The sequence below is a fragment of the Equus asinus genome, chromosome 25, assembly GCF_041296235.1.
Source record: "Equus asinus isolate D_3611 breed Donkey chromosome 25, EquAss-T2T_v2, whole genome shotgun sequence".
NCBI classification, from domain to species: domain Eukaryota; kingdom Metazoa; phylum Chordata; class Mammalia; order Perissodactyla; family Equidae; genus Equus; species Equus asinus.
The window spans coordinates 43,516,996-43,529,265 of record NC_091814.1 but is presented as its reverse complement, the minus strand read 5'-3'; the positions used below and the strand labels follow the sequence as shown (position 1 = coordinate 43,529,265).

The following is a 12,270-nucleotide window of genomic DNA, read 5'->3' as shown; positions in this document are numbered from 1 at the left end:
TTCTTCCTAGGCTGGTGCTTGAGTTCAGTCTCATATCTTATGCTTTTGGCAAACTTTCTATTGTTATGTGGACGTGGTGGACCATGTTCTTGTGCACACTTTCAATTCCCTATTTCCTCTTTCAACGTTGGGCCAGAGGCTATAGCAAGAGTTCTCATCCAGTGATCTATTCTCTCTTCCACTGCTTACTTTTCATGGTCTTCCAGATGGGGATTCTGGGTTTGGGACCAACATATGTCGTATTAGCATATACACTGCCACCAGCTTCCCGGTGCATCGTTATATTTGAACAGGTAAGGTTTTGAGTGTTGCCCAATGCAGTGCTATTATTAATTAAAATAATAGTAATACTAATATTCTGTTATTTTTAGTTGCATTAGTTGGATAAATTTTCATATCTGGTTCTTTGTGCTATTATCTGTAAAATTAAAGTGTTAAACTAGATCATCTCATCTCTTAAAATTTGTTCTAGCTTCAGTGTTATTTGATTCTTGATAATTGAAATAAATTATATTGAAATGTTCTGGATTAATTCAAATTTTATTCTTGAACACTTTTTGTAGAAGTCATCTAAATTATAAAATATTTTTGTAATTAAAAACTCTACTTTTGAAATGTCAGATTCATTTAAATAAAGGATTTATTTTGTTTATACACCCTTCAGAATTTTCTGACTGATAATTGGCTGTCTGTAATGCTTTATTTGACTAATGGAAAGGAACGTTCCCAACTTTCTTTGAACCAGCTTTTAATTTCTTAATTTGTAATATACCTGTAATAGATAATGCTATTACATGCAAAATGATTTGAGTAATGACTTGTCCCTTAGAGTTTGTTTTTCATTTGCTTTACTTTATAAAAGTGACCTTGAGTTGGTGTATGCAAAATTAAGAAGTTCTTTATGTGACTGTAATCTAGTGTTGTTCTGGGGTTGCTTATAGGAGATGACAATAATACAAAATTAATCTTTTTTTCCCTCTCCTTTTGTAGATTCGCTTGATAATGAAGGCCCATTCATTTGTCAGAGAGAATGTGCCTCGGGTGCTAAATTCAGCTAAGAAGAAATCAAGTATGTAATTCCATTAGGTCAAAGGATTATTCTTAGGGTATTTCAGCCTTTGGTGTGTACTGGGATGGCATATTACATTCTGTAGATGTTCTGTTTGATTTTAAATATATAGGATCCATACTGGTTTGGAAGACTATCTCACTATTTACTGATTGTTGCTGTTTTGCCTTTGTACCTACAATTTACCCAAAACATTGATCATTAGACTCTTGTAACGTTGCATTATTTTTTAGAATCTATAGACTCATCACACCCATGTATGCTTAACCTTTCTGAGTTGCTGCTTCAAACTTTAGAGGTTATCTCTGAGTCACAGCAATAACTTACTTTAGAGGGATTGGTAATATTCAATTAATATAAGAATGAGAAGCCCTCATGTTGGGAAGAAACAGGAGGAGTTAAGAGAGGTGGTTTTATGCTTCCTTATTCTGTGCTTCCTTATTTTTGCCTTTTAGTTTTGCTGAGAGAAATTGAAGTGCCTCTGATATAAGCCTAGTTTTCCTTTTCCAGGAACTGTTCCAGTACCCACAGTCAACCAGTATTTGTACTTCTTATTTGCTCCTACCCTCATCTACCGCGACAACTATCCCAGGTACTGGCACCATGAAGTGGACATGTGGTGAGCACCAGAAGTGTGGTGTGAGTGAGGTGAGATAGGTAGGCAAGGGCCAGTTCATGGAGGGCTACAGAGAATATAGAATGAGTTTTAATTTTCTTGCTGGCATGGGAAGCCCCAAATGGTGATTCTAGCAATCCAATTTGATTACACTAGTTCTTGACAGAATTATATAAGGATTTCATATGTCAAAAATGATGTTCTGTCTGGGAAAAGATTGTGAGGATCTTTATTAAAGTTAAATTATTTACTTTATTTACAAAGCTTATTTTGTTTCTTTTTAGGACTCCCACTGTAAGATGGAGTTATGTTGCTATGCAGTTTGCACAGGTAAATTTTTTCTTATCTGCCTTAGGTTTGTAGAGTAGTGGGAAATAATAATATAATCTGTTTAAAGTGATGGTAAATTCATGTCTACTGGGATCTCTAGAACTCTTTCTGAAGTCTTTTAAACTATTTCCAGTGCAGTAAATGGTGTTTGCTTTGTCAACATCTAAAGTGATTTTCCTCAATGAAAGTATTTATTTGAATTAAAGTAATTCCATTTGGTTGCTTAAGCGTCTACATTAATTTCCCCCTCCCCTCCTGGTTTTTTAGTTTTGGATATTGTATTGTGTGGGTGTGGTCTGACACCCACCCCCCCCACTCCTTCCCCAACCCCTATCAGAATCATAAATTCTTATCTCAATCAAATACCCATTTATGAAGTAAATTCTTTTCTTATAGGTTTCATGCAGCCAGAAAAGCAGGTTCTAAGAGTCTGATCTTCTGAAAATGCCCTTTGATCAAGTGTTGGAAAAAGATGTGGTAGAAATTAGGCTTGAGTAATATCTCTGAAGGACCACAGTTTGGCAGTCTTACAGACTAGTGTTAAATGGAATCTATATATAAACAATAGTTTAAGGGTCATATGTATTTTATTTTGAAGGAAAAAAATCACCTTCTGTCTTTCCTTATCAAGCCATCATTATTGTAATTATATCTTTGTTATGTTCCAGGTTTTGGGTTGCCTTTTTTATGTGTACTACATCTTTGAAAGGCTCTGCGTCCCCTTGTTTCGGAATATCAAACAGGAGCCCTTCAGCGCCCGTGTTCTGGTCCTATGTGTATTTAATTCCATCTTGCCAGGTAACGTGAATACTGGTTAATTTGGCCATTCATAAAGTTGCAAGGAAAATGGAAAGCAATTGCATATGAGCCCCTTTCATTTTCCTGCTTGTCACTATAAACTCACCTACATGTCTATACCCATCTTGACCTCTTTCCATCAATGTAATAAATGAGGTAAACTGTGGTCTCAGATCAGTCTTTTCATTTGTCCTCTGTCACTCAAGTTTTGCTTCCTCTGACTGTAGATAGTTCATGTTTATGCTTTATCTTCCTGTTTACTATTGATTTCACTGCAATCTTGCTCCTAATCCAGCCAGGCCACTGAAATGGCTCCCCCCCAACCCCCCAAGATTGGCACCTGAGCTAACAACTGTTGCCAATCTTTTTTTCTCCTTTTTTTCCTGCTTTTTCTCCCCAAATCCCCCCAGTGCATAGTTGTATATTTTTTTAGTTGTGGGTCCTTCTAGTTATGGCATGTGGGATGCCACTTAAATATGGCCTGACGAGTGGTGCCATGTCCGCGCCCAGGATCTGAAAACCGTGGGCTGCCAAAGTGGAGCACATGAGCTTAACCACTTGGCCATTGGGCCAGCCCCTGAAATGGCCTTTTTTTAATCACTAGAATCTCCTGATTCTAAATCCAGTAGATGGTTTAGCCCTCATTTTGTTTGATCTCCATGAAGCATTGGATGTTGCTGACCACATTTGACATCTCTCTTGCTGCTCTTTCTTATTCTCTGGTTTTTCCAGCCATACCTCAATATCCTAACTTCATTCATTCCACTTACGGGTTTTTTTTTGGCCTAAACAGTAAGGAAACTTTATTTCTCTTATAAATAGAAGTCCAGAACTAGGGTGAGTAATTTATGCTCATTGATGGCATCAAAGACCCAGGTTTTCTCCATCTTTCTGTTCATTCATCCTTGTTCACCTCATGGTGGCAAAATGGCTGCAGTAGCTCCAGACACATGTTCAAACAACGTCTACAGGCCTGAAGAGAGTGGGCTCCTTCCTCCTGCTGCTCCATTTAAAAAAAATTTCATTTATTAATTTTTTTATTGAGTTCATAATAGTTTACAACATTGTGAAACTTCATTTGTATGTTATTGCTTGTCTGTCACCATATAGGTGTTCCCCTTCACCCCCTGTGCCCACCCCCTTCCCCTCGTAACTATTTAACTGTTCTCTTTGTCCATGTGTTTTTTTTTATCTTCCACATATGACTGAAATCATCTGGTGTTTGTCTTTCTCCATCTGGCTTATTTTGCTTAACATAATACCCTCCAGGTCCATCTATGTTGTTGCAAATAGGAAGATTTTGTCTTTTATTATGGTTGAGTAGTATTCCATTGTATATATAGACCACATCTTCTTTATCCAGTCATCAGTCGACGGGCACTTGGGTTGCTTGCATGTCTTGGCTATTGTAAATAATGCCGGAGTGAACATAGGGGTGCATAAGCCACTTTAAATTGTTGATTTCAAGTTCTTTGGATAGATACCCAGTAATGGGATACGTTGGTCATATAGTGTTTCTATTTTGAGTTTTTTGAGAAATCTCCACACTGTTTTCCAAAGTGGCTGTACCAGTTTGCATTCCCACCAGCAGTGAATGAGGCTTCCCTCTTCTCCACATCCTCACCAAAATTTGCTATTTTTTGTTTTAATGATTATAGCCATTTCAACGGGTGTAAGGTAGTATCTTAATGTAGTTTTGATTTGCGTTTCCCTGATGATTAGTGAAGTCGAGCAACTTTTCATGTGCCTATTGGCCATCTGTATATCTTCTTTGGAGAAAGGTCTCTTCATATTCTCTGCCAATTTTTGATTAGGTGGTTTGTTTTTTTGTTGTTCACTTGTGTGAGTTCTTTATATATAATGAAATATATATATGATTTTTATATATACCTTTATATATACCTTGTCAGGTATATGATTTGCAAATATTTTCTCACAGTTTGTGGGTTGTCTTTTTGTTTTGATTCTGGTTTTCTTTGCCTAACAAAAGCTCCTTAGTCTGAAGATTTCCCACTTGTTTATTTTTTCTTTTATTTCCCTTATCCCAGAAGACATGGTATCCAATAAGACCCTTTTAAGATCGATGTCAGAGTGTAGTACCTATATTTTCTTCCGGAAGTTTTATGGTTTCAGATCTTACTGTCAAGTCTTCGATCCATTTTGAGTTAACTTTTGTCTGTGGCATAAAGTAGTGGTCTACTTTCATTCTTTTGTGTGTGGCTGCCTGATTTTCCCAACACCATTTACTGAAGAGACTGTCTTTTCTCCATTGTATGTTCTCAGCCTCTTTGCTGAAGATTAGTTGTCCATAGATGTGAGGTTTTATTTCTGGGCTTTCAGTTCTTTTCCATTGATCTGTGTTGCCTGGTTTTGTACTAGTACCATGCTGTTTTGATTATTATGGCTTTGTAGTACATTTTGAAGTCAGGGATTGTGATGCCTTCAGCATTATTCTTTTTTTCTCAGGAGTGCTTTAGCTATTTGGAGTCTTTGGTTGCCCCATATGAATTTTAGGATTCTTTCTTCTATTTCTGTGAAGAAAGTCATTGGGATTCTGATTGGGATTGCACTGAATCTGTAGATTGCTTTGGGTAGCATGGACATTTTAACTATGTTTATTCTTCCAATCCATGTGCATGGAATATCTTTCCATTTCTCTATGTCATCATTGATTTCTTTTAATAATGTTTTATACTTTTCATTGTATAGGTCTTTCACCTCCTTGGTTAAATTTATTCCTAGATGGGGCCAGCCTGGTGGTGCAGTGGTTAAGTTCGCATGTTCCGCTTCTTGGCGGCCCGGGGTTTGCCGGTTCGCATCCTGGGTGCAGACATGGCATCACTTGGCATGCCATGCTGTGGTAGGCGTTCCACATATAAAGTAGAGGAAGATGGGCACAGATGTTAGCTCAGGGCCAGGCTTCCTCGGCAAAAAAGAGGAGGACTGACAGTAGTTAGCTCAGGGCTAATCTTCCTCAAAAAAAACATAAATAAAATAAATTTATTCCTAGATGTTTTGTTCTTTTTCTTGTAATTGTAGATGGTATTATATTGTTGAGTTCTCTTTCTGTTAGTTCGTTATTAAAGTATCAAAATGTAACTGATTTTTATAAGTTGAGTTTGTACCCTGCAACTTTACTGTAGTTGTTCATTATTTCTAATAGTTTTCCAGTGGATTCTTTTGGGTTTTCTATATATAAGATCATGTCGTCTGCAAACAGTGAGAGTTTCACTTCTTCATTTCCTATTTGGATTCTTTTTATTCCTTTCTCTAGCTTAATTGCACTGGCCAAAACCTCCAGTACTATTTTGAATAAGAGTGGCGAGAGTGGGCGCTCTTGTCTTATTCCTGTTCTCAGAGGGATGGCTTTCAGTTTTTCCCTATTGAGTATGATGTTGGCTGTGGGTTTGTCATATATGACCTTTATTATGTTGAGGTAATTTCCTTTTATCCCCATTTTGTTAAGAGTTTTTTTTTCATAAATGGCTGTTGGATCTTGTCAAATGCTTTCTCTGTGTCTATTGAGATGGTGGTTTTTAGTCCTCATTCTGTTAATATGGTGTATTACATGGATTGATTTGTAAATGTTAAACCATCTCTGTGTCCCTGGTGTAAATCCCACTTGATCGTGGTATATGGTCTTTTTCATATATTGCTGTATTCGGGTTGCCAATATTTTGTTGAGGATTTTTGCATCTATGTCTATCAGCGATATTGGCCTGTAGTTCTCCTTTTTGTGTTGTCCTTGTCAGGCTTTGGTATCAGGGTGATGTTGGCTTTTTAGAATGTGTTAGGAAGTGTTCTGTCTTCCCTGATTTTTTTGAAATAGTTTGAGAAGGATAGGTATTAAGTCTTCTTTGAATGTTTGGTAGAATTCACCAGGTAAGCCGTCTGGTTCTGGACTTTTGTTTTTTGGGATGTTTTTGATTACTGTTTCAATCTTTTTACTTGTGATTGTTCTATTCAGATTATCTATTTCTTCTTGATTCAGCTTGGGAGGTTGTAAGAGTCTAAGAATTTATTTTATCTAGATTGTCCAGTTTGTTGGCATATAGTTTTTCATAGTATTCTCTTATAATAATTTGTATTTCTGTGGTATCTGTTGTAATTTGTCCTCGTTTATTTCTAATTTTATCCAAGCTTTCTCCCTTTTTTTCTTTGCAAGTCTGGCTAGGAGTTTCTCAGTTTTGTTTATCTTGTCAAAGAATGAACTCGTGGTTTCTTTGATAATTTCTACTCTCCTTTTTGTTTCCGTTGCATTTATTTCTTCCTTGATTTTTATTATTTCCCTCTTTCTGCTGACTTTGGGCTTTGTTTGTTCTTTTTGTAATTCTGTTAGGTATAGTTTAAGATTGCTTATTTGAGATTTTTCTTGTTTGTTAAGATGGGCCTATATTGCTCTGAATTTCCCTCTTAGGACTGCTTTTTCTGCATCCCATATGAGTTGATATGGATGTTTTCATTTTCATTTGTGTCCAGGTATTTTTTGATTTCTCCTTTAATTTCTTCAGTGGTCCATTGGTTGTTCAGTAGCATGTTGTTTAGTCTCCACATCTTTCCTTTTCTCAGCTTTTTTCTTGTAGTTAATTTCTAGTTTCATAGCATTGTGTTTCAAAAGATGCTTGTTATTATTTCAATCTTCTTAAATTGATTTAGGCTTGCCTTGTTTCCCAACATATGGTCAGTCATTGAGAATGTTTCGTGTGTGCTTGAGAACAACGTGTATTCTGCTGTTTTTGGATGGAGTGTTCTATATATATCTATTAAGTCCATCTGGTGTAGCTTTTCATTTAATTCCACTGTTTCCTTGTTGACTTTTTGTCTGGATGATGAGTGTTGAGGTCCCCTACTATTATTGTTTGTTGTTAATATCTCCTTTTAGGTTTGTTAATAGTTGGTGTATGTACTTTGGTGCTCCTCTGTTGAGTGCGTAGATATTTATAAGTGTTATGTCTTGTTGGTAGAGTGTCCCTTTGATCATTATATACTGCCCATCTTTGTCTGTCTTTACCTGTCTTATCTTGAAGTCTACTCTGTCTAAATATTGCAACACCTGCTTTCTTTTGTTTGCCATTAGCTTATCTCCCATCCCTTGACTCTGAGGCTGTGTTCGTTGTTGGAGCTGAGATGTATTTCCTGGAGGCAGCATATTGTTGGGTCTTGTTCTTTAATCCATCTTGCCACTCTGTGTCTTTTTATTGGAGGGTTCAGTATGTTTACATTTAGAGTGATTATTGATATATGAAGACTTAATGCTGCCATTTTATCACTCGTTTTCCAGTTGTCCTGTATTTTCTTTGTTTCTTGTCCCATGTATTTCAGACTACCAACTTGGTTAAGTAGTTTGCTTATGCTAGATTTCTTAGTTTTCTCCTTGTTTAGTATTTGTGATTCTGATCTACTTTTTGTTTAGTGGTTACCATGAAGTTTGTATGCAAAATCTTGTAGATGAAATAGTCTGTTTTCTCATGACCTCTAATTTCCTTAGATTAAGCTGATTCAGTCCCTTTCCTTTTTCTCGTCCTAAGTTATTTTTGTCACATCTTATTCCATTTTGTGTTGTGAGTTGGTGGTTAAAATGACAAGATTGTTTGTTTTTGGTGTTTTCCTTCGCTTTATCTCTAATGTTCTACATGAATATGTGCTAACCTGTTATTCTGGGTAGGTCCAATTTTCTGATTTTGTCTACCTACTTACCTCCTTATTCAGGGTTTTGTAACCGCTTTCTTCTTTTTTTTAGGTATTTGGGCCTTCTTGAGGATTTCTTGCAGGGGTGATCTTGTGGCCGTGAACTCCGTTAGCTTTTGTTTATCTGGAAACATTTTTATTTCACCATCATAACTGAAGGATATTTTCCCTGGATAGAGTATTCTTGGCTGAAAGTTTCTGTCTTTCAAAGATTTGGGTATAGCTTTCCACTTTCTCCTAGCCTATAAGGTTTCTGCAGAGAAATCCGCTGAAAGCCTTATAGGGGCTCCTTTGTAAGTTATTTTCTTCTGCCTTGCTGCCCTTATTATTTTTCCTTTGTCATTTATTTTTGACAGTTTCACTAGTATATGTCTTGCAGTAGGTCTTTTTGCATTGACAAAGTTAGGAGATCTGGTGGTCTATTTCACATAGATTTCCATCCCCTTCCCCAGGTTTAAGAAGTTCTCTGCTATTATTTCTTTGAATAAGCTTTCTGTTCCATCCTCCTTCTCTTCTCCTTCCCGAATACCTACTGTAATCCTTATGATGCATTTCCTTATTGAGTCAGATAATTCTCGGAGACTTTCTTCATTTCTTTTTAGTCTTAGTTCTTTCAACTCCTCCACCTGAAACATTTCTATATTTCTGTCCTTGATCATGCTGATTCATTCCTCGATGATATAACATCTACTGTTCAGGGAATCTGTATTCTGCTTTATCCTGTCTATTGCGTTTTTCATCTTCAGTGTTTCTCTTTGACTCTTCTTTATAGTTTCAGTCTCTTTTGTGAAGTAGCTTCTGAACTTGTTGAATTGTCTATCTGCATTCTCTTTTAAGTCGTTGAGGTTTTAAGTGATAGCTCTTTTGAATTCTGTGTCATTTAGGTTATAGATTTCTGTGTCTTCAGGATTGATTTCTTGGTAGTTGGCATTTTCCTTCTGGTCTGGAGATTTAATATATTTTTTCATGCTGCTAGATGGCGTAGATTTGTGCCTCCACATTGTGTTAGTATTTGATTGCCACTTCCACCTTTCACCATAGGTGGGCACCAAGAGCTGCAGTTTTTGAGCCTGCTGCAAACCAAGGGGACAGCTCCAAGGTGCTGGGCTATGCCACTGGGGCCACAGTGGTGGGGGAGGGGCTCTTTCTTCTCCTGTGTGATCTCCGGGGCTTCTTGCTGTGCCCTCACTATCTGATCTCCTGGTGTGTTGGCTTGATGCTGACACCCCCGTAATAGCTAGTCCCCTCTGTGAGGGGCTTTTCCCTGGGCTGTGAGGGACTTCAGGGATCTATGGTGTTCCCTCAGAGGGCCACTGCTCCCTACTCACCTTCCTCCCTGAGTCTGTGCATAGTCCCCGAGTCACTGTCCTTCCATCAGGAAGAGAAGCATTCTCTTACTTCAGTCAACTTCCTGGGGTAGGGGTGGGGCTCCAGCACCCCTACCTTCTACTGTGTGGCTGCATGGGTCTCTCAGATGTCTTTTGTGTTGTGTGGATGTCCTCTGTTGGGGTATGAATGTCCTTTTTGTTGTATCTTTGCAGGGAGAGTTTACTGGGAGAGCTCACTCTGCCGTTATGCTCCATTCCACTTTTTTCTAGAGATATATGAGTACCTGTTCTATGCCAGGTACTGAGGATGTTGCAGGGAACAAGACAAGACGTATCTACTCTTTACTCTGTGGAAGCTTGCAGTTTCACTATGTTTATAGTTTCCCTTTCGTACTCTTTCTCTTTGCTCTACCCATTAAAAGTTGATATTGTTTTCTGTTATCACCTTCTCTCTTCTTTAACCTCTCTCCCAGGCTTCTGCTAGTAACTCTTCCTGATATCCCCCAAGATTTACTCCAATAAACTGTTTTTTCTGTCCCTCTAAAGGATATGTGGTTTCCTCATTTGGCTACAAATTCCTGGAGATGAGTGATTGTGTCTTATACTCAGTCAGCCAGTGTTAGTCTCTCCTATATTGTCTAATACATAATAGATGCTCTATAAATATTTTTTGAATAAACAAGTGAATGAAAGGCTTGGGGATGTAAATGGCTATTTTACAGTATAGTGTAATATATACTGCATAGGTAGGATAAACAAAGTGCTGATGAATTTTGTTTCATATTGGAGATGACATTTAACGTTGAATATTGAAAAATAGATAGGTGTTTTCCTGGTAAAGAAGTGGTGGAAAGGTGCTTCCAGGTAGTGCGATGGATACAAAAGCATGGAGTATTTACAACATCAGAAGTCCAGTCATGGATGAGGTTTATGACACTGGGAATAGAGTCAGAGATAAGTTAACCTTTTCACTATTGACAATTTGGGCTGGATAATTCTTTGTTTTGAGGGGCTGTCTTGTGCGTCGTAGGATATTTAGCAACATCCTGGCCTCTCAGAACTAGATACCAGTAGCCCAACCCCTACCCTTTAAGTTGTGACAAACAAAAATGTCTCCAGAATTGCCAGATGTCCCCTGGGGGGCAAAACCTTCCCCAGTTTTAAACAACTGGTTTAGAGGAATGTGTAAGGGCCACATTTTAAAAGGCCATGGGTACCAAGTTGAGCCATACTTATAGGCATTTTTATTATAAACAGACTGGGTCCTTTGTCATCTGTAAAACCCATTTGGAAGGAAGTTAATGCTTTACCAAATTAAAATAAATAACTTTCAAAAGGATATTGTGTCATCTCTGGGTAAGCTGGAATAATAACTTTTATTTTACAAAGTAATTCCAGCTAAGGAAATAATGACTATAATTAACTTCTTGGTATGTGAGCTATTTGGAAAGACTCTTAATATTGTTAATCTTATCTTTAGGTGTGCTGATACTGTTGCTTATTTTTTTTGCCTTTTTGCACTGCTGGCTTAATGCCTTTGCTGAGATGTTACGCTTTGGCGACAGGATGTTTTATAAGGTAATGTATACTTGGACTCATGTTTCTTTTCATAGTTATGTCCTCATTGTTAAGTATTTGAACCACGTTAGTTACTAGCTGTTTAACATAAACATTGTGAAATAATTTTTTTTCTGCAAGTTTTATCAACATCAAGTCCAAAATTCTGACATTGATATAATTAACATAGCTTTATCTTTTCTTCTACCTTTAATATTTGCTCTCTTAATACAGAATATGGTTTCTCTTGTATCCTGTATTGGGGACTACAGTAGGAAAGTATGTGTCCAGAGGACATTATGAGATTTTGCTGATGGTTCATTCATTTGAAATTGGCTGTCTGGTGGTGTGATCTGAGTTCTCCTCTCAGCAAATTACTCCATTTAAGATTGTTGAACAGTTTGTGAAGGAAATAAATTTTCCCTCCTTTATTTCGAAAGGCATTAATTCTGCTTACAATAGTATTATTACACTTCCAAAGTTGGAATTAAGTTCTAGACTAGAGCTAGAATGGATCATAGTATTCTATAATTCCACCTAAAGTCCTCTATCGATTTGTTTGTTGTCTTGGTAACACTCCAAGCCTTTCACTCATTTCTTAAAGAAGTAGTTAATGTGGGTTGCAGGTTTTACATGTCTGATTCCATTGGTCTGATCTCAAAGTAGGGAGCAAGAGAGATATGAAGGAGTGTCAGGACTTGCAGGTAGCCACCATCCTACTCCTTGCACAACTTAAATGTTGCCATTTATAATACCAGCTGACAGCTCTTTAGGGTTAGCATGCTATCTAAGTCTGTGTGACCTTACAATTCTCTCATTGTGTTTTAGAAAGATAAGGCAGATTTACCAATTGCTATTTAGATGAATATTAAATTTAATGATTC

The 12,270-nt window shown here is 37.3% G+C and overlaps 1 protein-coding gene across 5 annotated transcripts in view; it reads left to right on the top strand.

The window, feature by feature from the left end:
• The window catches only part of SOAT1 (sterol O-acyltransferase 1), an 84,501-nt gene that overhangs the window by 62,629 nt on the left and 9,602 nt on the right, over positions 1 to 12,270 (top strand). For all 5 annotated transcript variants that reach the window (XM_014845294.3, XM_070497600.1, XM_044757935.2 and 2 more), the window contains 6 exons: positions 11 to 293; positions 991 to 1,069; positions 1,580 to 1,661; positions 1,970 to 2,015; positions 2,684 to 2,813; positions 11,310 to 11,407. In XM_014845294.3, the coding sequence (XP_014700780.1) occupies positions 11 to 293; positions 991 to 1,069; positions 1,580 to 1,661; positions 1,970 to 2,015; positions 2,684 to 2,813; positions 11,310 to 11,407 (718 nt within the window). The remainder of the gene's footprint in view (positions 1 to 10; positions 294 to 990; positions 1,070 to 1,579; positions 1,662 to 1,969; positions 2,016 to 2,683; positions 2,814 to 11,309; positions 11,408 to 12,270) is intronic.